This window comes from Sus scrofa, chromosome 2, assembly GCF_000003025.6.
Source record: "Sus scrofa isolate TJ Tabasco breed Duroc chromosome 2, Sscrofa11.1, whole genome shotgun sequence".
Classification (NCBI taxonomy): Eukaryota; Metazoa; Chordata; class Mammalia; order Artiodactyla; family Suidae; genus Sus; species Sus scrofa.
The window spans coordinates 103018544-103042444 of record NC_010444.4 but is presented as its reverse complement, the minus strand read 5'-3'; the positions used below and the strand labels follow the sequence as shown (position 1 = coordinate 103042444).

Genomic DNA, 23901 nt, shown 5'->3' with positions numbered 1-23901 from the left:
TAGATATAGTAAGTATGCCCACTTAAGAGATGAAGAAATAGAGAACTTAGTAAATTGATTCACTTGCCAAAATCACACGGCTTCTAGCAGTTGGGATCATAATTCAGGGCTCCAGAGACTGTTAACAACCACACTAGGTAATTGTTTTTGTGAGTGATAGAGAGGACTTCTTCTCTGGCTTTGGCCAAGACTGTGTGTAGTTCTAGACTCCTGTGACTCAGCTTCATGCTGGTCTAGTCGATTTTTGTTTTGCTCCACCTCTTTCTGAGGGGCATCAGCCAGGGGGCAATGCATTCATTTATATTTTTGATTGTTTTTATTTATAAATTTCTTTTTGACTCCGCTTAAAACCTGCACTCTTCTAGGACGTATCTCAAATGCTTGGGGATGTTCTCATATCTGTGTTCCTTTTCTGTCCAGCTCTTCTTTCCTACAGTCCACATACTGGAACTATCAGGAAAGGTAACTCGAAAAAATCCTAAATCTCCTATCACAGAACTTACTCCCTAAACCATTCATACTGAGAAACCGGCAGTTAAATTGCAAGTCCTAGTGAGACCACAGCCTCTTGGGTGTTGCAGGTTCTACTTTTTTCTTTTAGAAAAGTTATAAAAACATCCATGAATAACTGTGAGCCAGAAAAAATTAAGTATGTTTGGTGTGGCCATGGAGGCTAGGGATTTGGGGGCAGATGGAAACGGGGCATCAAATAAAGCTCTGGTAAATGAAAAGCTCGAGCATGTAATTAAAATGAAAGCAACTTAGGGATAAACTTCTTCAAAGCCACATAGCTCAAAGAGAAGGGGTACAGGGTGATTCATCCTTTCAAGTGAATTTCCATTGGAACGATTGGAAAAAGACTAGCACTATGATGATTCACTTGGTCCTACCCTCAACTTTTTACTTTTTTTTCTCACTTAATTGCCTTCTTCTAAAGAGTAGAGTGACCCTAGGAAAAAGAAAGATGGGTTTCCATACTGGAGCTTCAGTTCTCATTCTGCATCAAGCAAATCCTGAGTTTACCAATGTTCCTTTTATTTCTTTACTAGCAAGATACTAGGATGACTGCAGCCCTGCCCAAGCTGGACCTCCATGTGATACCTGTTTGGCAAAAAGGCATCACAGGCAAAGGAGTTGTTATTACTGTACTGGATGATGGCTTGGAGTGGAATCACACAGACATCTATGCCAACTATGTGAGTCTGGGCCCTCCCATTGCTGCAACTTAGGGAGGGCCTACACGGTTAGGACATTCCTTCCCTCAAGCAGGAGGCTGCTCTCATGTCATCCCTGGGACTGATGGTTCAAAGTTCTTCCACTTTCCTCACCCTCCTGCCAGTGCACATAAACTTTCTTTCTTTCTTTCTTTTTTTTTTTTTTTTTTTTTTTTGGTATCACTGGGCATTGAAATAATTCAGTGGAGCCCAGGATTATACAAACACATGTGCTTTGGGTGAAAGGAGGCACTTAAGCCAATGAAATTATTAAAAGCCATTTATCTCTATGCCACTAAGTATTTGGGGACATGAAAATGATCAAATCAAGCCAAATGCACAGTCTTCCTCCTCAGTCCCTTATGGCTCAATATCTCTCACATTGTAAAGTTATATGAATGTGATTCCTTTCATGCACATCAAAGTATATACCACACAATGCAAAAATTAACAAGCTGGGAAAAGATTACTAGGTATGGGAAATCAATAAATTAAAGTTATTTACTTAATTGTTTATGAAGCTCTCCATAATGTTTTAGGTCTTTAGATCAGTTTTTCCTCTTGAAAATTGCCTCTCCTCTTTTTCTCATCCCTTCCACTCAATCAACATTCCCCAGCTAAAGAGCAAAAGAAACAGGAAGGCAAAGAAAAGATGAAAATGATTAAAAGAAAGTAGGACTTATTGAAAGATTTGGAAAATAATAGAGAAATAGCAATAGCGGTAATACAGTTCCTATGTGGAAGATGTTTAAGTATAGCAATCTGATTGAAAAAGGGGGTGGGACCTGGAAGCTAGTCTTAACCCTCTTTAGTTAAATTACATGTTTATTTTAGTGTAACTGGGGATGCTGAAGGAGATCACTTAGACCAGAGCCTTACCCCAGGCTCCTTGCACCTATATTCTTAAGAAATGAGTGTCAAAGTAATGCTAACTAGTTCTATAGCTGAGTTAACTCATTCCATTTTTGTGGGCTTCAATTTTTCATTTGGAAAATGAGGGGGTTGAACTACATAAACTCTGACTCCTTCTGGTTCTAATATCTTATGAGCTTCTATGACCTATGGCTTTGGTAACATTCACCGAGAATTGGACATTTGCTTGCTTTTCTGTGTACATCATCTCTGCCTGGTTGATGGGTATAATAAATGATCAGCAACTGGGCCAGAAACTCTGAAATGCAAGCTTTCCGGTTATCAGGTAGTATGGTAATGGGACAGGGCTAGAAGGCTTGGAAAGTACTGCTTTTTGAATGATGCTATGGTGTTATTTTTGTTTTTTTTTTTTTTTTTTTTAGGATCCAGAGGCTAGCTATGATTTTAACGATAATGACCATGATCCATTTCCCCGATATGATCCCACAAATGAGAACAAGTGAGTAAATGTGGGTTGGGGGCGGGGGTAAGTGCTTCAACATGCTTTTATCTTGTTTGAGAAAATTACACTATAAATATGATCCGCATTTTAGCTCTCAGAAATACACCACCCAAACCACAACATTTCGTTGCTTTTAAAACAGAAACAAAAGTTTCTATTTTTATATTCCTTTTGGCATATAGAACCATGTTTCAATTAAACTTTCTTCTTATATTATGAAATGCTTCCCTCAAATGTTATTGAATAGTTATAGCTTTAGAAAAAATGTTTGGGACATAAAGAATAAAAACCTGGGGGTCATCCTCCCGGCCCACAATTCCTGTATAAATCTTTTATAATTTGTAACATGCTTGATGTTAGTCATGAAGAGAAATACAGATAACTACGATAACACATCCCCATGACTTCACAGAGAAGCCACAACCATCCTCACTAGTTTCCCCAGAAAAGCATGGCCAGATATCAGAAAAGAGAAATGTATACTGAAGCCTGGCCTTCGAATCCCACACAGGCTCCAGGGCATTGGGCCAGATAGTAGCCTATTCCGGAATTCCTGCTGGATATTCGAAAATTTAAGAGAAGAGAAAAAGTATATTTTCTGACTCCTAAATTCACTCTCCATAGCAGCCACAGGATACTGAAGGAGACCAAGAGCCAAATGTGCCAAACAAGAGGCCCAATAAAGACCCAGAGACAAGAGATAGTATCACCTTTCTTTCCTAGACCCAAAAGAAACTTCACCCCTAGGTACTTCACCTCAAATGTCCCTGCCCATGTGAGAACTCATCTTTGTGCATAATGATGTCTCTCACAGACTTCAAGGAGACATTCACACTTTCCTCTTCATTTGTTCCACCCAAAAGAGACTTGCACCAAAGTAGATGAAAACCAAGGTGAAACAAGCACTTGTTGCTACAAGTGGGGATGGAAAGAACAAGTAATGAAAATCTCTGAGCAGATGCCACATAAGTGCTTCCCTTTTCTTTCTTTCTCTCTCTTGGACTATTACTCAGTGCAGGTCAATCAAGTTCTCCCTCTCTCCCATTCGCACTTTCCCTCTTCCTTCCTCCCTTATTATCTCAGAATTCCCATGTGGCTGGTACAATAATGTAGACTAAAGCTGTTACTCTGGACTGTCGTCCCTCCTCCAAAAGGCAAACAAACCCCAGGAAGGAAGGCTGGGGTTCTTGGACCTGACCTCAATATCTGGGTGTATATTTCTTTCTTGGGGAGAAGGGAAGGCTCAGGGAGGGTTCTCTCAGTATCATTTACTTCTTTCAGGATTTATCTCTTAAAGGGGTTAATAGCAAATACCCATAGACGTTAGAACATTCCAGTAATAATACAAAAAGTACTGGGAGGGGCCAGCCTTGGGGGAAAGTGGGATGTCCTATAACTTGGAGCAGGGTCCCCAGACAAACGTGCAGCCCTATTTCTGAGTCAGGGCAGGGCAGGACCCAGAGGGACATCTGTTCTTTCAGAGCATGACCTTGTAATGTTAGCCTGGCTGGTAGTGATGGCTTTGCCAATAACCAGGAGGGAGGGTAACCTTGTGGAAATCACCTCACTCTGCCTATATTTTTTTATTTTGGTTCCTATAATGGTGACTCTGTCCCTACTGTCCTAAAAGAACTTCCTAAGAAAATAGGGAATAAGTGCTTGAAAGAAAGGGATGCCATTCTTAGAATGAAATTACAACAACTCTCATTCTACCTCCCTTGGTCAAGATTAAGAGGGTAATCTGCTCTCAGCCATGTTAGTACAGCTGAGGAGACTGTTAGCTGGCGGTATCAACCTCACTCCTAGGCAGTGTGCCCTGGGTTTGGTCCAGGATCCAATGTGGGTGATAACTTGTGTGGTAGATCCATAATAAGTGAATACCTGGTGAGGTGATATTCTCTAGAGTCTTTGTACTCATGAGAAGGGGAATTCAGATGTTTCTCTTCTTTCCCCTTAAAAAAGGGATTCTCAACTCATGATACTTAAAATACCACATTTCCCCAAACTCAAAGAGTTCTAGAGACCCCAAGGAAGTAGCTCAAAATTGTGTCATTTTATGCCTGAAAACTCTGAGCCTCCAGAGCATAGCAGACCACAGGCCTTTCATATAGCATAGAAGTGGTATGCCACAGCCCCATACTTAAGAGTACAGACTTTGCAGATACATTTGGATCAAATCTTAGATCTACCTCTTAATAGCTGAGTGACCTTGAGCAAATTATATAACTTCTTTGTGCCTCAGTTTTATCATCTACTAAAAAGAGGTAATAATAGTATCTATGTCATTGGATTATTACGGGGACTAAATGAGTTTATATATGTAATTAGCTTGCGTAGTGCCTGGTACATAGGAAAAGTTAAGTGTTTGCTATGATGTCGATGACAGTGACAAAGACACTAATGATGATGATGATCAAGTCCTCTCATTTAGTAACTAAAGTAGACTTCTTTTCAGTGAGAAACATGACAAGAATAATATCTGATAAGAATAGAAACAGAGACAAGTCAATTTTCTGAGCCAACTTGGAATATGCTATTGAAAATTACACAAAAAATACCTCTCATGGTCCTCTTGACTATCAACCAAAAAGGTAGCATCTCTGTCATTTATCAAAAGGTATAGTGAAAAATACTTGCCCTTCTAGCATGTTGTCAGAAATAAATCCCTTACATTTAGAAAATGAATGACCCCATTTTGTCTTGATCGTTATAAGCAATTAGAGACCTATTATCTCCCAATTCCAAAGGTGTTGTCTCTCCAAACTATCTGTGTTGCTGCTGTTCTTTATTACTATGTAAATAAGGTTAAAAAAGTTGCATTTGAATTCTCTTCTGCAAATCCAAAGAGAAAACACTAAATAATAAAACCTTAACAGTGCAACTGGCATGAATCTCTATTCAGTATTTCAACACCAATTACAGATTATTTTTCTAGTTAAATAACATGTTGTGAGGATATTTTTAATTGGTACAATAATAGTTTTTAAACTATCTGTGGAATAATTTTTTTAAATCAATTTGTTTAAAAGCCAGTTATGGCTCTCATTCTAAGATAATAGAGGTTCTTTTATCTCAGAGCCAGATTTAAGGAAAGAAATCTGCAGGTCTACAAAGAATGACAAGGAACCACTTTGATAAAGTCTCTTTTTCTCAAGGTGCGGAGGTGGGAAGTGAGGATAAGAGGAGGAAAATATATCAACCCCTATTTGTATCATGAATCTGTACCTTTTAAGAATAGAGTCTTCAGTATGTAAAGAGAAATCAATAATAGGAGGTGTCACATTGCATCATTTTTAGGACCAGAGGTACAATGCTGGGGAAGTATGCCAACAGGTTGATTCTGTAAGCTCTGTCTGGAGACTGTGCTATCATGGTACCTCTCTCCAATACTGTATAAATGGAAATACAGGTGGTGGTGACTTCCAGAAGCACATTTCCCAGAGGATGGCAACAATTTTTTTCCTTCCAACAAAGGCAAAGAGGACTAATCCATCAAAGAAGCATAAAGTGCCATGCTGCTATGCGTTCAGTCATTGCAAGATCAAATCATATGCCATCTGGACACAAATTACTCCATCTCTATCTCCTCGTTCTTCTTACTTCCACTTAGCTTTATTCTCAATAGACTCTATGGTAGCAAGAGTCACATGGCCTACATGGAAATTAAAGGCAAATATTCTGGAAAAAGAGTCTAATTCTCTTCCCCAGAATCTGTATCAATTCTCAAAAGTTGTCTGGGGTAAAAGCCTCATGACCGAAAGAGAATCATAAGGAGTGAGGGCCATTTCCCAAAAGGGGGAAATGCTAGAAGACCAAAAAGAAGCAGATGTAGAGAAGACCTCAAATTAAAAATACTCATTTTGGGAGTTCCTGTTGTGGTGCAGTGGTTAACGAATCCGACTAGGAACCATGAGGTTACGGGTTCGGTCCCTGCCCTTGCTCAGTGGGTTAACGATCCTGCATTGCCGTGAGCTGTGGTGTAGGTTGCAGACGCGGCTCGGATCCCGCGTTGCTGTGGCTCTGGCGTAGGCCAGTGGCTACAGCTCCAATTGGACCCCTAGCCTGGGAACCTCCATATGCCGCAGGAGCGGCCCAAGAAATAGCAACAACAACAACAAAGACAAAAAAAAAAAAAAAATACTCATTTTGTTCTGAATTGACTCCTATCCAGTATTAACAAAAAGGAGGAACATCATTTGGTGAAAGAAGACCAGGAAATTATCTTTGGTTTTCAGGGAAAATAAGAAAAGTAAAACAGGCTTATTTTAAATGACCCATTCAATTTGGGGTTTTTGCATTTCATGCTGGGCTAAATTAAAAGATGTCTAGAACAGTAGTGTCTAAAAGTAGCTGGCTGACAGAGTTGCTCAGAGTTAACCAGCCTAACTGGTCAGTGGCTCCACTGACTGCTACCAGATGCATGCACCATGGAATAAAAGTCATGAAATATACAAGTTCACATTAAAGTTCTCTTGACTTATTGACCCTCCTGAGGTCAGGGAGAAGATAGAAAACAATCACTATCCTCAGAACGTCAGAATTGATGCTTTAATGGTGGACTTTGGTCTGTTTTAGAGATGGATTTTTTTCCCCAAAATGCTCTGCAATAATAATTACCTTCTTTTTCTTATTGCAAAACTAGTCATGTTCAGGCTTCTGTTCCCAATCAGAGTTGCAGGAGAACCATACTTTCCTAATAGCCTGTAGTATCTTGTTAAAATCTCAAATCCTTGGTACCAGAAAATCTTCAGATGTTTTAGCTTGGTGTATGGTTAGAGGAGGAGTGGAGGGCTTGAGAGGGGACTCTCTTCTATATATTCTATTAGGACTGGTCCAGGACAACCTAATCCAAGGAAGTCACTAGTGAGAAAGAAGTGAGGAGTCACTTTAACAGCAACGAAGTATGGTGCAGAAGCCATTTCTTTGAGATGGTTTCTGAAAGTGTCAGAGCTATTCATAGTAAGTATCAATAGCTAACATATCCTGGGTTCTTACTATATACCAGCCACTGTTCTAAGTATTCTCATGTGGGATGCCGCAACTCTTTGAGGACCAGTAACTTACCCAAGGTCACACCAGCAGTTAGTGGCAGAAGCTAGAATTTGAACTCATATACTTGGGCCCTTCATCTGATACCTACAGTTCATCTAATACTGATGAGAGGAAAACCAGCAACAAGGCTGTCAAAATGTTAATATATCCATGTGCCATAGATTCATATGCAAAACCAATGTTTTTCCTCATTTATGTTTTATAAACTTTATTTTTTAATCTTCAGACATGGGACCAGATGTGCAGGAGAAATTGCTATGCAAGCAAATAATCACAAGTGTGGGGTCGGAGTTGCATACAATTCCAAAGTTGGAGGTAAAGCAGAGGGTTGTTCCTGTAGTTTTGCACCTTAATTTGACTCTTGCATTACCTGGTGTAAAGGTGATGGGGTGAGGTGGGGTGGGGGCACTTCTCAACAACCAGAGGAAAAAATGAACTCCTTTCAAAATTTGCTGCATGACTTGAATGTGTTTTGCAGGCAAATCAATGAATCTGGATTCTTAGAAAATGGTAGCTGAGTATAGCCAATACTTCTTTGTAGGGGTAAGGTAGAATAGAAATGTTGAATAGCTTTTGAAGCAAATTTAATTTTCTTTGTGTTCTGATTTAGAAGGGTTTGTTATTGAGTGCTTGCTAAGAGAACAGAAGGAGGAGGTAAATTTAGGCAAAGACTTACATTGCCTCTCAATTCTACAGTCCCTTATTTTATAGCAAAGAAAAGTTTTTTAAAAATAAAAAGAATGCCTACTCATTATAGTAAGAAGAAGAACGATATCTATGAGAGCAAGAATTTGGAATCTCTGGTTGTTTTCATCAGTGTCTTTATGGGTAAACATATAGTAAGTTTCACAGGGCAATTTAATAAAAGAACTATTGACAAGAATTAAAGGACACCAAAGAGGCACTAATTAACACAAGCAGATGTTACTACCTATAGGCCTGATGGAGCAAGGGGAGGACGTGGTCATGGAAACTAGAGAGAGAATCTGTGGCCACAGGAGACAGCCACTGGACAGGAGCTATGGCTTTGAGTACAACAGTGGAGCTGCTTCTAGGCAGGGAAGATCCAGGAGTGAGTACCTCACTCTTGCCCCGCCCCCAATCTCCTGCCGCTGTCTTCAGTTGGCTGAAACTAATGGGATGACAAGAGAAGCCACTGCTGCCATCCACCTTCCTGTGGAGAAGGGTGCAGAGTGAATCCCCAGGGGCTCACAGAGAATAAAATAATTGTCTCTCCTCTTCACACGAGCCCTAAGCCCTACCTCAGGCTTTCTTGGTTACTCTATAAACTTTACATTTAGTTTGTTTTCTAAAACACAACAACATTGTAGAACACAGCAAGGACAGTAAAACTCCATTAAGCTCTACAAAAGTAGACCTTGAATTTGGCTTCATATTTCTTTTCAGAAATCAAATATATATACATCCTGGTATAAATAATGCATCTCTCACTAATACAGCACACTCCTAGATTTTAAGTGTCATCTCTGATTCCTTTGATACCATCATCATCAAAGTGCCATGTTAATTTAAAGAAAATGAAGGCAGGACCACAAAGTACATAATCATCTAGGAAAAGAATGTACTTTTTAAGTCATGATGAACTAAGTAGCTATAGTTTGTGAGAGAATCATCTCATCCCTTCATTTTATAGAAGAGGAATCAGAAGCAAGATTTCTCAAGGAAACTAAAACATACCTACTATATGTCCATCATTTATGTTACAAGACCTTATAGGCAGTGTAACCTAGTGGTTAAATCATGGATTTGAATTCTGGATTTCTGAGATTCAAGGCTCATTTCTCCAGTTTTGAGCTGTGTGGCCTTGGGCAAATCACTGTCCCTATCTGGTCTTAACCTCTCTCCCTTTAAAATGGGGAGTATTACAGCACCCACCTAAGATGGTTGTCATAAGGATAGACTAGTTCATACTTTTAGGCCTGAGAATGGTTGCTACATATAGTACATCCTGAATGAACAGGAGCTGTTATCATCCCCATTTTACAGTTGAAGAAACTGAGGCACATAGAAGTTAAGTGGCTTGCCCAAGATCGCAGAGCTAGTACATAGCAGAGATGGGATTTTTTCCCCCAAATACATTTTGAACAATTTTAAAAAATAAGTATGACTTCAACTAGTCATGTCAACTACATGTTCTTTTACCTATGCTCCAGAGTAAATAATAGTGTGAAAATCTAAGGCTGTGCACTCCATTGCACTATTAGCCTGCAGCCAGGAATAACCAGGTAGATGCCTATATCTGTCTAAATTGCTTTTGCCTTCCTGGCCCTTGAATACATGAGTCTGATGATGGGTGACAGCCTGTTGGAAAGCACAAAAAGCTACCGCATCTGCCTTCCCCTGATGAAAAATGATTCCCCCTGAGGAGTGAAATACATGGCAATGATTTCATCCTTGAGATTATTTAGAAGAAAAGGAAGCATGTTCCTTGAAAATGTTTCTTAGCAAACACATAAAAGAATGGCCTCTGGGTTATTTTTAATCAGTGCTTAGGAACAAGAGTTCTTTCCCTATTTGTTAGTTTCCTATTGTAAGTAGGTCTTTTCAAGCTGCAGAGCTTCCTGTGCAGAATTCTCTCTAAGACACTGTCTGGGCCACAGCCATTTGTGGTAGAGTTATGAGCAGACATGTTGAAAGTCGGCTGTTATGCCTCTTTCTGAAAGAGATCCTGTCATTTTCAGGTTATTAGGGCAGCAGAGGGAAGGGAGACATTTCTTAACCAACCACAACTATGGCCACTGCCCAGCGCATAGAGTTACCTCTAAAGGGCAGATAAGAAGGCTTATGGAGACAGTGACTAGTATCTTCCTGCCATGCTGTTAGCAGCTGGGTCACAGGCATGTGGGACATACAATGGTTACCCTGTTTTTGACTCTTTGGGGGGTCCTTTTAAAACAATTATTAAGAGCATTGTGCCATTCTACATATACATTGACACTGATGTATGTATTTGTCTATTTTGCTGTTCAGGCATAAGAATGCTGGATGGCATTGTGACTGATGCTATAGAAGCCAGCTCAATTGGATTTAATCCTGGACATGTGGATATTTACAGTGCAAGCTGGGGCCCTAATGATGATGGGAAAACTGTGGAAGGGCCTGGCCGACTAGCCCAGAAGGCTTTTGAATATGGTGTCAAACAGGTGAGATGCTTAAAATAAACCCACTTGAAGTGAAACTTGACTGTTTAAATATGGGGGGAAGGGAAGAACACTTAGTTTATATGCACAGAAATGGTTATGAATTTCTTGTTGTTTATGATTTGAACTGCATTTTTTTTTTTTTTTTTTTTTTTTGTCTTTTTAGGGCCACACCCACGACATGTGGAGGTTCCCAGGCTAGGTGTCTAATCGGAGCTGTAGCCACCGGCCACAGCCACAGCCACAGCAACATGAGATCCAAGCCGTGTCTGTGACCTACTCCACAGCTCACGGCAACACCAGATCCTTAACCGGCTGAGTGAGGCCAGGGATCTAATCGCAACTTCATGGTTCCTGGTCAGATTCATTTCCACTGCACCATGATGGCACCTCCTGAACTGCATTTAGAAAGCCAAATCATTCTTGAGAGGGATGGAAGTTAAGGGTTAAGAGAGTTTTTCCCAGATGGATCTGACATTCAACTGATATTCATTACCCCTAGAACATTTACTTCAAAAAGTACTCCAGATATGTCCTTTCTCATTTTCCTGCTGCTTTTGGATTTCTACACTAGGTAAACTATCACCCAGACTTCTTTCAAATACTCTGAAAATGCATCCTTAACTATAGCAATGTGGCGCTTCCCTCTCTGCACGTGCCTGATGATTACTTGTGCCTTGGCTGTGTTGCTCTGTCACTGAGGTTTAATGCATTCTCGCCAGGATTCTAAGGATTCTGTGCAGGATGAAATAAAAGTAGAAACTTTGGAGAGCACAAATTGAAAAATCATAGAAAGAGTAGCCTTGACGAGTTCCATTCAATTGAAGAGTCCCTTTTAATGCAGCTGCAAAGCACATCTGAATAATGCCTGATTTTGTCATTCTATCAGTCAGCCAGAAGATTCAAGCAGAAAGAAAGAGAGGAAGTTCAAAGATTCAAGCATAGTGACATAAGCCGAGGGAAGAGTGAAAAAATTATAAGCATATGCTATAAGCCATTATGAATCCACATAAAAAAGAAAAGAAAGAGAAATACTCACTCAGTGCCATTCCAGAAAGGGTGGGGATGAAGGAGGCTCTGGCAGCTCCAGTGCCCAGGGGCTTAGAACATGCAGTCTTTCGAGAGTTTCAACATAGATGCTGGAGTACCTGGAGTGGAAACAGACTCCAAGTTAATGTCTCTGGGAACTTCCTGCATCTATTTGTTAGAGATTTTATTGGGTGTGACACGGACCCCAATCTATGATAACAGATGTGATATAATCTGGCTTTTCCTTTAGGGGAGACAAGGAAAGGGCTCTATCTTCGTCTGGGCTTCTGGAAATGGGGGACGTCAGGGAGATAACTGTGACTGTGATGGGTACACAGACAGCATCTACACCATCTCCATCAGCAGTGCCTCGCAGCAAGGCCTATCCCCCTGGTATGCTGAGAAGTGCTCCTCCACACTGGCCACCTCGTACAGCAGTGGGGATTACACCGACCAGCGAATCGTACGTTGCGCTTTTGTCTAATTCTCTCTGCTTATGTAGGAGAGCATGGCTTGTCTTCAAAAGGATCCTTTGGTAAATTGGTTTCCTTAAGCTTGATGTCTCAGTTGGGGAGACTCACATTTTACTCACTTGAAAGAGGAGAATATATTGGGAAGTTATCTCTCTCAGGGATAATGACGCTACTGCCAAGAAAATGCTGCCTCTCTGTCATTTCTAAACTCAGCCCTGAGAAGCCACCAACCTGTCATTATATTCAGTCGAGACTCCAAATGTCTGTTCAGCTTGTGTGATGCCTCCCTGAAAACCGCCTTAAAGGAGATTTCAGAGTTGTAGGGGCTTTATCACCCCTGTACTTGTTGATCCTTTAATAGCAGGGAAAATGCCTGACTTGCCCTTTAACAGACGATAAAAATACAGCGCATACACCAACTATGTCTCCTAAGAACGGCGACCTGCAGAAAAATAACAGTCTAAATTTCCCCCGAGATGAACTTCTCAGCATCCACATAAGCAGCTCTGGAAGGTTATATGCTCAGAGAGCATCTCCAGCCCACGCTTGGCTGTGCCTTCACTTCCATGAGTCAGACTGCCAAGGGCAATTATTGGATTTGCCTTCAAGGGCATGGTGATGAAGGGCTATTCGGGGGCTTTGAAAACAAAGGCAGTTTTAATTTAAAAATGTAAAGTTTCAAATTTAATGCTGACACAGAAAGAACCAACTAGCTAAAGGATAGAGATGCTAATCTCAATAAGATAACAGATCATGATCCAGTTAGATTATTAGACCCCCTAATAATCAGCCCTTGGAATGTGTGTAAAATTCATATTAATGGCATCTCAACAAAACTGTCAGAACTATGATCTATATACTGGATCACTATTCTAGAACTCTCCCTGTTTCTACAACCCACTCTAGTTTAGACAGTAAAATTGTGGTCTCAACTTAGAAGCCCTGATGCCCTCTCATGCCCACATCGCCATTTACTCAAATAGACAATGACATTCTACCAGGGGTTCTTTAAGGCAGGCATATCTTGTAGCCTTTGAAAGGCGCCTCTGGGCCATGTGCCCCACTTGCATGCACAGCCCCTGACTCTTGATGTCCCTGTGGATGTCCAGAGTGGCTTTTCAGAACATGGCCTGTTGTGCATTTCAGAGTCACCGTTTCATAGACTATCTCTCATCTGAGCCACTCTACTCTGCAGTAGGAGGAAGATTTTCCATCTTTGTAGAGATCATCCCTCCTTAGGTAAATCAGCCACAGAAGAGACAGCTGGTGGATTCTATTTGAGACAGTTGCAATAACATAGCCTTTGTCTTACGCAAACCTCTTCCTCAGCAGAGTCATCTCTGGGGGCTTACTTGCGTCAACAGGTAAAAAGGGCAAGCTTGTTTCCGCAGCCCTCGGAGAAACAGAGCCACCATAAGTTGAGATATTCAGCAACTCCAAGTGGGAAGCCAAAGGAGGTGATAATAGAACAAATTATTTTTTTACACCTCCCTCCCACACATTGAAGTTGCTAGCTAAAAACCATAGTGTGAGTGCGTGGGTGGGTATCTTGTTAGTAATCCTTTGGCCTAACTTACTTGTTCAACCAGCAACACAGTGGTCCTTATGGCAGACTAATGGGAAGTCTGTTCGGTTTCTTCCCTTTGTCTCAGCAGCCTCTTCATTAAGCTAAAATTAGCCTGGGTAAATCCTTATGTGCAGTAACATTGCGTGAAAATGCTTTCACAGACAGGATCTCACTTCAGCTTCAGAATATGAGTCAAGAAATATCAACCTCATTTGACAGATGGGGAAACCAAGTGACTTGCCCATCGGACACATCTACTGAGTGGCAGGTTTAGAATGTAAGCCTGGATCTAAGTTCAGCACACTTTCACTTGAAAAATTCACCATTTTCATCCAAGTTCAAATATGACACTAACTCAAGACCATCAGATTACATCAACAGTGAGTGCAAACTACACAGTAGACATTGCAAGTAAGTAGTTCAAGTGGCCAGAATCAGGTCAGCTTTACATCCTTGTGCTGAAGAGGCAGTCAAATGTCAATCTAAAGGCAAAAGGGAACGGTGCGTGAGGCAGAATTTCTAAATATGCCAGGCCAAACACAATGGACCTGATGATTAATGGGCCAGCATGATTCACAGTGATTTTTGAAACAGTCCCTTTTTTACAGACAGCATTTCGTTTGGGAATCTCAGAAGAGAAAATATTCACAGTGGGAGTACTTCATCCCCAGAAAAGGCATCCTCATGCCAGAATTATAGACAAGTTGCATACAGAGGAGAGTGAGCTAAAATATCAGCAGATGGCAAACATCCGCCTGTGGTTTGGAGGAGGAAGTAGGGAATCGAATCAGCTGGGCTTCCTGATCACAGCAGATGCGGCCCTCGGTAGGGTTAACCCCCGGGGACAGGATCATACTCCTCACATGTTCTCCCACGTTTCTTTCCTTCCTGGATGCTTCCCAGACGAGTGCTGACCTGCACAATGACTGCACAGAGACCCACACAGGCACCTCGGCCTCTGCACCCCTGGCTGCTGGCATCTTCGCTCTGGCCCTGGAAGCAAAGTAAGGCCCAGAGAGCTTCTCATCATCTGTCCTAAGGCTGCTTCTCTTCCTTCTTTTTAATAGCATCTATTATTATCTAAAGACATGGTCAAGTAGAAAACTATAAAACATAATTTTAAAAATAACCTCTCTTCCTGTTAACATTGCAATATAGATTTAATACATAAGCTTATCTTATGAAATTGGGATCTTAATTCACACAGTATTTTGTAATTTTTTAAAATCCACTCTACATTAAGAGTACTTTTTCATGCCTAATCAATGTTCCTTGACCTTTAAAAACTCATGTTCTCCCAACCCTCCTCCCATTCACCTGCAAGGCCTTCTCATTTCTGTTTATTCCCACCAAGAAAGACTTTATCCAGATAATTTCCCATGGATAGTATTAGACAAGTTGCACACAGAGGACAGTGAGCTAAAATATCAGCAGATAACAAGTTTATAAAGCATCCTTTTCTTTTTTTTTTTTTTTTATATTGCATAAGCCCAGTCCTAGAGCTGATATAACACATCAGGAGACACAAAAATTAAAGTCAGGATTTTTATCTTTTAGTAATATAGCATGATATAAATGCAAATTCTATTAAAGTCATCTAATCATGCTTAAATGACCTCCCTTGTCCATAGATATTAACTCTTCTCTGATAGCTGCCTTAAGATAAACACTCACAATTGGGAATTTGGGGGTCAAAGCACACATATGTTTTAATCATTTTGATGCATGTTAAAAAGTTACTGTCTAGAAATACTGTACCATTTTATATTCGCACCAGTAGGACATGTATGAAAGTACCAGTTTCCCAAACCCTTATCAAAGCTACTTTTATTATCTTTTAAAATGTTTGCTACTTTGATAGGTAAAAATGGTATCTCATCTTTATATGCTTTTATTTCATTATAATGATGCTCAGTATTTTATATTCCTTGGCCATTCCATTTACTATCTATGATTGCTATTTATGACCTTGATTTTGTTTTATGGCCTTAGTTAGAAAAGCTATCAATGCTTGGTTAGCTTGGCATTTACCTTTTGATTTTATATATATAGTTTTTAATGTAATGAAGTTAATACATGTATTGTTATATCTGTTGGTCTCTTTAAGGCTTTTTTTCCTTTTTTATGCTCAGAAAAATCTTTACAATCCCAAATTATATACACATTTATTTACATGACTTTTATTATGGTTTCTTTACATATTGATGTCCTAAGTCCCCTTGGAGTTTATTTTAGTGTGTGTTATTAAAAAGGGATTTTGCAACACATTTTCCCTCATAACAGTTATCCAAAAGTCCAATACTTAATAGAGAGGAAAAGTCTCTCTCACATTGTATATCCACAGCTTTTTATTCATCCTCTTTCCTGTTTTCTGATGTTGTATGGTGAGAAATCTTTAAATGTCAAGTCAGGTGCTATGGTTGCATGACAGAGAAAGTGTTTAAACTTGCAATTACTATTCTCCTTCCTAATAAGGAAGTTATCCTAGAAGAACATCCATAGTCTCTAGAGAGAGTGCAAAGCAGTCCCCTCCTGTCATGCTGAGTAGATGAGGTTCACAATAGCAGAACAGGAGAACACCTTGGCCTGTGCCATAGCTGGTAATGCTCTGAAGTTGCTGAGGAGAGCCTGGCATGGCTCCAGGAGCCCTGGGGAGCTGTGGTTTAGTCCCTGGGATGTGACTTGGGACCTGGGATGAGATGGCCACGGAGGCCAAACAGACAGCCTAGCAAAGCTCATACCAAGAATTTACCTACGCAGAGGGGCTGGAAAGATACCTGATAAGGAAAAAGCAAATCCAGGTGTCCAATCAGAAAGAGAGGGTACTCTGGGAGTTCCCATCATGACTCAGTGGTAATGAACCTGACTAGTACCCATAAGGATGTGGGTTCGATCCCTGGCCTCATTCAGTGGGTTAAGGATCCAGCATTGCCGCAAGCTGTGGTGTAGATCACAGATGCAGCTCAGATCTAATGTGGCTGTGATGTAGGCCGGCAGCTATAACTCTGATTCAACCACTAGCCTGGGAAATTCCATGTCACAAGTGCAGCCCTAAAAAGACCAAAGAAAGAAAAGAGAAAGAAAGAAAAGAAAAAAAGAGAAACACAGGGTACTTTGAAGCTCTTGGAGCCAACAGAAAAGCTCTGTTGAATCTGAGTACGGTTGTAACAGGAAGGAGATGGACAGAGGGCAAAGTCTATGAACACAAGCTGAGACTGGTATCAGCAGACCCAAAGCAAATTTAAGAGGAAATAATCTAAGCAGTGAAAAGTGTAAGGAACATCTGGCTTCAAGTTCTGGGCATATCACTGTGTTACCTTTAGGCAGATTAACCTCCAATTGAGGACTCAATTTATCATCTATAAAATGGAGGGGTCAGTCATATCATTTTTTTTTCAAACCTCTTCCCTTTGGAAGATTTTCCAGTTTGAAATGGAAGGTGTCAGCATATATAGATCATCTAACATGAATTGCTAAGGTTGGTGGTAAGAGGTCCAGAGCAGAAGAAAATAAGGTTTTATGAAGGCAAGTAGTTACACATAGGTGGTGAAACAAGATCATGATATTTACGATTTTAGAATATAAGCTTTTAGCTCCAGGGAGCTTTTAAAAGGAAACCATGTTTAAAATTTTGTCTTTCCTACTCAACACCTATAGATGCACGTAGATATAATTAGGCAGGCCCAGCCCATCTTTGTCCAGGGACCAGAATAGTAAACAACCATCTAGTTGAACAGATGTAATGTTAATTTGACTAAGAATTGAAATTTTTAAATTGTAGTCTCTGATTTCTAAAATTTAAAACCTTTTACTGTATAAGGAGAACATGATCGAAGAATGATCTAGCTTCATTAGTCTCATTCATTTCTAATGGGCTGTATATAAAGCAGGGGCTCCATGGATTGTGACAAAATACATGGATGAGTTTCAAGGGGTCTGTGAACTTCTTTGAAACTAGATGTAGAAGTGTTTGAGGTACATAACAGGCATATCCTGGAAACACACACACACAGACACACACAGGAATTCTTGGTTAAATGCCTATGGTACCTTTACACCTAAGAAAGATAGCAAACACTAATGTGTCTTGAGAGCAGGGGAAAGAATCAGAATAATTTTTAATAAAGAAGAAAAAGTGAAACATTGGATCCCTTCACACCTTTGGAAGTATTAAACAAATAGATTAGCCAATCTTCTGTTTCCATTAAAGGCTGGAGGAAGGGAAACAGACTTTCAAGGTTGCTTGTTGTGTTTGGATAAAGCACATAAAAGAAATCCTTGACTCAGTGGATTGTAAAATGTTGAAAAGTCTGCGGGTTAGAAAATCTTCAACATCTAGGCTTAGCTAGTTGTGATTAGAGGCTAAACCATGTAGCCTCTAAGATTTTTCTCTTTAGATTTTTGTCTCCAGATTACTTTACCTACACTGTTCTAATTAGAAGCAATGCTTAATTTCAATGTTTAATTCCAAAGCCTTTATTTTCTATAAACATATCCTTGATTAGCAACCCAATGCAGTTTTTAAAAATTTAATTATTGTGGCTGCTGTTGAGGAGCGAGATGCTAATTAACAGAGGAAGGCTGTCAGGACTGAGATGCACTATTGTTAGAAGCTTCATTTATGAAACGCAATCACCCAAATGAAAAATAACTTAGGAAAATAGGCTTAATTTTCCTAATTGCATGAGAATGAAGCCTCTTTGAATATTTTGCAAAGAATAGGTGAAAGAAAATTTAAAGCCTGCAACTAGATATAAAACAAATATTCTAACTATAGAAATGTAGAAAATCTGTGCTTTGCGTTTGATCACGATTGTCAAGACCATGTGGTATTCCTCCTCAGGACACATTCTCACCTCCACTCCCACCCCTGCTCACACTGATAGTCCAAATGGGAAGTCGGTGTGTTGCCCACTGACTACCTTAATAAGAGGCTTTTACCTAAAGCTCCCTTTAAAAGACTAGAAAGGAGCAAGCATTTCAATAAAGTGCTTGAGGCCAGAGTTTGTTTCTACATTGAGAAAATAGCTATTTCTGCTCAATTGTTCCTCAGTGTGGGATGACCACTGTAGAAACAAGATCTACAATGAAGTATATATGATGTTGGGCAGATTGGAGGTCTGAATAATAAGGAATTCTGAAGACTGTCATGTTCAGCCCTCTCATCTTATAGGTGAGTCCATTCAGGTCCAGGGAGATGGAGTGGCTTGCTTAAGGTCACAAAGGCCCTGGGTAGTAGAATAGAATTTAATGCACCTTCTAGTACTCCCTATTTGGACCCCAATGACTTCTGATTGCCTTAATTAATTATATGCTTCAACTCCTTTTATTTTAGCTATAACAAAACTAGCTAGTTTTTTTCAAATATAAGTATAAAATCATGCCCTTCCCTGAGATATTTTGATTCAGTAAGTTAAGGGTGAGACTCAAGATTTTTCATTATTTACAAGTGTCCCAGGTGATTATGAGGCGAGCCATTTGAACCCATGAGAATCACTGAACTGGAGTCTTTCTAAGGCCTCTGTCAGTCACTCTCTGGGGTTAAGTGTTATGTTGCTCTGTAGCTCAGCTGAGCTAAGAGAGAGTGTGCTGAGCTGCCAGGTGTCAGAGTATCTTTAAAGCAACACACCCAAAATGAAAGAGTTAAGCCTTTCATCGCTTAATGTGATGGTATTAATAAGACAGAATCTAAAATCAGAGCATACACTGACTCCCACCGTTCCACTATCCCTCATGGAAAAGCACACCAGGTGAGGGTCAGATGAAAGCATGGACATGAGGGTTGTGTCATTGTTTTTTTGCTTTGTTTTGTTTTTGACTTTTTGCCTTTTTCTAGGGCCGCTCCCACGGCATATGGAGGTTCCCAGGCTAGGGGTCCAATCGGAGCTGTAGCCACTGGCCTACACAGAGCCATAACAACGCAGGATCTGAGCCGCGTCTGCGACCTACACCACAGCTCATGGCAACACCAGATCCTTAACCCACTGAGCAAGGGCAGGGACCAAACCCGCAACCTCATGGTGCCTAGTCAGATTCATTAACCACTGCGCCACGACGGGAACTCTGAGGGTCATATCATTGTTGAGGGAGCTCCAAAAACAGGCTGGGGTAGTTGTATGGTCTCAGGTGGGGTGGGGGGAGGGGAGGGAGAAGGCCTCAGAGTGGAGAAGTACTGGGTACTGCGTCAGAGTGGGGAGAAATATCTTCAAGGTTTCTCCCTCCTACCTCCATAAGGAGGCCTTGGCTGAGGCGCCTGAAGAAGACCTTTGCCCAAGGCCTCAGATAAGGAGACCTAGGAATGTAAACATGGGAAGAGCTTGACCAAGGAGGAGGAGGGCCTGAGTATTTGACTGCAGCTCCCTTCAGAGATCGCTGTGCACCCAGGCTGGTGGGCAAGGACTGCCTCCCGGTGAGGCCCACCAGATAGAGCCTTTGTAATACCTGTGGTGAGCCCTGGGTTTTTAAGGAACAGACTCCTCAGTGCCTAGGATGTGCACCACCTCTTCCTTGTCACCAGGGGATTGTTAAACCAGTACATTGTTGGCTCTGGGGAGAAAATAGCAAATTGGTCAGATTCCCCTGATGGCTGTTTCACAACCTGGTGGTAAGACAGAAACTCTGAGGTCTAAACAGTTCGGCATTTATTTATTAAATAATGCTTGACTGACTTCATAGAAACAGCACAGTTCTCAAAGGTAAGGAAAACCTTGAGATCTTGAAAGACTAATAACTAATAACTGGTAGCAGTTAAGTTTTAAAATTGTATTTAAGGCAAGTTATGCCTAGACGCATTTAATCATCCAACTAATATTTCCTCAGTACATACCCTGTGACCAGCATTCTTCTGAGTGCTTGGTATACATCTAACAAGAAGATGAATAAACATCTTAGCCTTGGAGCTCCTGTTGTGGCTCAGTGGGTTAAGAACCCAACTTAGTGTCTGTGAGGACACAGGTTCAATCCCTTCCCTTGCTCAGTGGGTTAAGTATCTGGGATTGCTGCAAGTTGAAGCACAGGTCACAGATGTGGCTTGGATTCTGCGTTGCTGTGGCTGGCAGCTGCAGCTGTGATTTGACCCCTAGCCTGGGAACTTCCTTATGTCACAGGTGTGGCCATAAAAAGACAAAAAAAAAAATTTCAGCCTTTTTCTCAGCTGCTTCTGGAAGGGGAGACAGACATTAATAACACACAAAACAGGAGTTCCCCTTGTTTGCTCAGCAGAAACAAATCTGACTAGCATCCATGAGAATGCAGGTTCTATTCCTGGCCTTGCTCAGTGGGTTAAGGATCTGGCTTTGCTGTGAGCTGTGGTGTAGGTCACAGACACAGCTCAGATCTGGTGCTGCTGTGGCTGTGGTATAGGCCAATGGCTACAGCTCTGATTCAACCCCTAGCCTGGGAACCCCAATATGCTGTGGTGCATCCCCAAAAAAACAAAATAACAACAACAAAAAAACCCATACAAAACAGATGAGTTGCTCACTATGTGAGAAGATGATAAGCACTCTAAAAGAAAAAGCAAACATATAGTAGGTTAAGAAGGCTCAGGAATATTTGAGGAGAATTGAAATCTTAAATAGAGTGATCAGGAAAAGCTTCATCTTCATTATGACAGACCCAATAGTCCCATGCATCATGGATTTACCTTCATATTGCTGCAAAATTAATTTTATCAAGAGTTTTGATTACCTATTTCCTTGCTCAGAAATCCTCGATGGTTCTTACTGGCTCAGGGCTCTGCCTCTCCTCTCTCCTGATCCAGTAGACCAGACCACTCACTGTGGTCTGGCCATACCCTGAACTTACCCCCCTTGGAGGTTTTACTCCTTTGCCTCATTCCCTGTTCTCTCCACTTCTTGACCCACTCTTTAAAGTTCAACTCAAATATCTCCTCCTATAAAAGCCTTTCTAGATCTTTCCATCCACAAAGAATTCTTTCTCCTCTAAAGTTCTGAAATACATTATGCTAAGAGTACAGCATTCAACAGACATGGTTGTTAAAAGACTTAGTTCTTTTACTGGGTTATAAGCTTCTTAGAGACATGAACTACCTCTTTGAATAGCCCCACACTGTTCAGCATAGTACTGTATAAGAATGATCTCAAGTAGTTAAGAGCTTCCTGACACTTGTGATGTACAAAGACACACACAAAAAATTAAGAGTAGGTAGCCAGCTTGTGTCTAAATCTGAGTCTTCCTAAGAAGGAAGTCAAGACCTCTTCATAATGCTGAAAATACTAAGGCTGTTAATGGACAGAAGACTGGAGGACACAAAGTGTCATTTTTAATTTTTGTTCCAGGTAAATATAAGTAATTAGAAATCAGGGACCAAGTCCTACATTTCTACAATGCTGAAAATCGAATTTTACTTATACTAAGATCTTAAGTAGTATGAGGAGTTTTCAGGTCTGTATTTTTAATTCTGAATGAAAGACATACCAAAAGAAATACACACTAGATTTTCAAAAGTACAGTTGCAAAAAGTACCTCATAATCTCTGAATGAAAATGCTTGTTTTTATCATCTACTTTTGCAAGGAAACTTCATTTTGTCCTTGAAAGATTCTCTGGGTTACTTCCTGTCTAGTCCAAATCTCACCTGGCGAGATATGCAACACCTGGTTGTCTGGACCTCTGAGTATGACCCACTGGCAAATAATCCTGGATGGAAAAAGAATGGAGCAGGCTTGATGGTGAACAGTCGGTTTGGATTTGGGTTGCTAAATGCCAAAGCTCTGGTGGATCTAGCTGATCCCAGGACCTGGAGCAGCGTGCCTGAGAAGAAGGAGTGTGTTGTAAAAGACAATGACTTTGAGCCCAGGTAAGTGTCTCCAGGAATTTTAAACAAATGTGTGCTCATGGCATTATTTGAGTATGATGTTTATCACTCTACCTAATTTTTATTGCCTACTCATTTGAAGTAGATGGAGATGGCATTTGCCAGAGTTTCCTCGTGGGTCCATAGGGAATCAGATATCAAAGATCTGCAAATCATTTTGGCATATTTCTATTTTCTTCTCATTGCCTGCATACCACATAGCAGTATGTTAAGGTGAACTATTGTTTATATACCACTAAGAAAAACCATTGTCAACTATTAACAATCATCAGTTTTTTAAGATTCACCCCAAATTCAAAGATGTTAAGATGTTTTGGGGTTTGTTTTGTTTGTTTGTTTTTCAGTCTTTTGTCTTTTTAGGGCCACACCTGTGGCAGATGTAGGTTTCCAGGCAAGGGGTTGAATCAGAGCTACAGCTGCTGGCCTACGCCATAGCCACAGCAATGCTGGATCCAAGCCGCATCTGTGACCTACACCACAGCTCATGGCAACGCCGGATCCCTAACCCACTGAGCGAGGCCAGGGATCAAACCTGCAACCTCATGGTTCCTAGTTGGATTCGTTTCTGCTGAGCCACAACGGGAACTCCAAGGGTTTTTTTTTTTTTTTTAATGCATCTTAGAATTAATGAAATGCAATACTTTCCAACTAGTGTTACCCAAAACCAACTTCCAAAAGTACCTCATCTCAGGCTGCAGTGCTATGGGATTCATGACTTCCCTCATATGAAGACTCTTTTTCATATGGCTTTCCACTAGACTACACCTCTTCCACTATACCTAGCTACAGAAGCAGAATCTGGTATGACTGCTTTGTTGATTCTATCATGATTCTATTACAATCATACTGAAGACTGCTTTGTTGACTCAACTGCAGTTGATTCACTGCTTTGTTGTCTCAACTGCAACTGATTCAACTGCTTTGTTGTTTCTATCATGACTGTACTGAAGACTCACTCACAAAAAAACACCCAAGGGTGGGAGGCTTAGAGGGTATGCATTAGGCAACCAACATTCTACTCCTTGACTTTATGGATTTTACTATTTTGGATCCTCATATAAATAGAATCATGCCATATTTATCTTCTGTGGCTGATTTATTTCACTCAGCATAATGTTTTCAAGATTTATCTGTAATGTCATATATTACAGAATTTCCTTCTTTTTTAAAGCTAATATTCCATTGTATATAA

At 40.6% G+C, this 23901-nt stretch overlaps 1 protein-coding gene and 1 long non-coding RNA gene across 2 annotated transcripts in view; one reads left to right on the top strand and one right to left on the bottom strand.

Annotated features, from left to right (window-relative positions):
* Window positions 1–23901, bottom strand: part of LOC106508433 — a 661471-nt gene that overhangs the window by 210614 nt on the left and 426956 nt on the right. Inside the window, exon 8 of the long non-coding RNA XR_002342060.1 lies at window positions 11842–11950. This is a non-coding gene — a long non-coding RNA (uncharacterized LOC106508433). The remainder of the gene's footprint in view (window positions 1–11841; window positions 11951–23901) is intronic.
* The window catches only part of PCSK1 (proprotein convertase subtilisin/kexin type 1), a gene marked incomplete at its 5' end in the record, with an annotated part of 45914 nt that overhangs the window by 8263 nt on the left and 13750 nt on the right, over window positions 1–23901 (top strand). The window contains 7 exon segments of the mRNA NM_214038.1: window positions 1050–1196; window positions 2510–2586; window positions 7868–7956; window positions 10633–10805; window positions 12082–12294; window positions 14775–14875; window positions 22458–22691. Coding sequence (NP_999203.1) covers window positions 1050–1196; window positions 2510–2586; window positions 7868–7956; window positions 10633–10805; window positions 12082–12294; window positions 14775–14875; window positions 22458–22691 — 1034 coding nt within the window.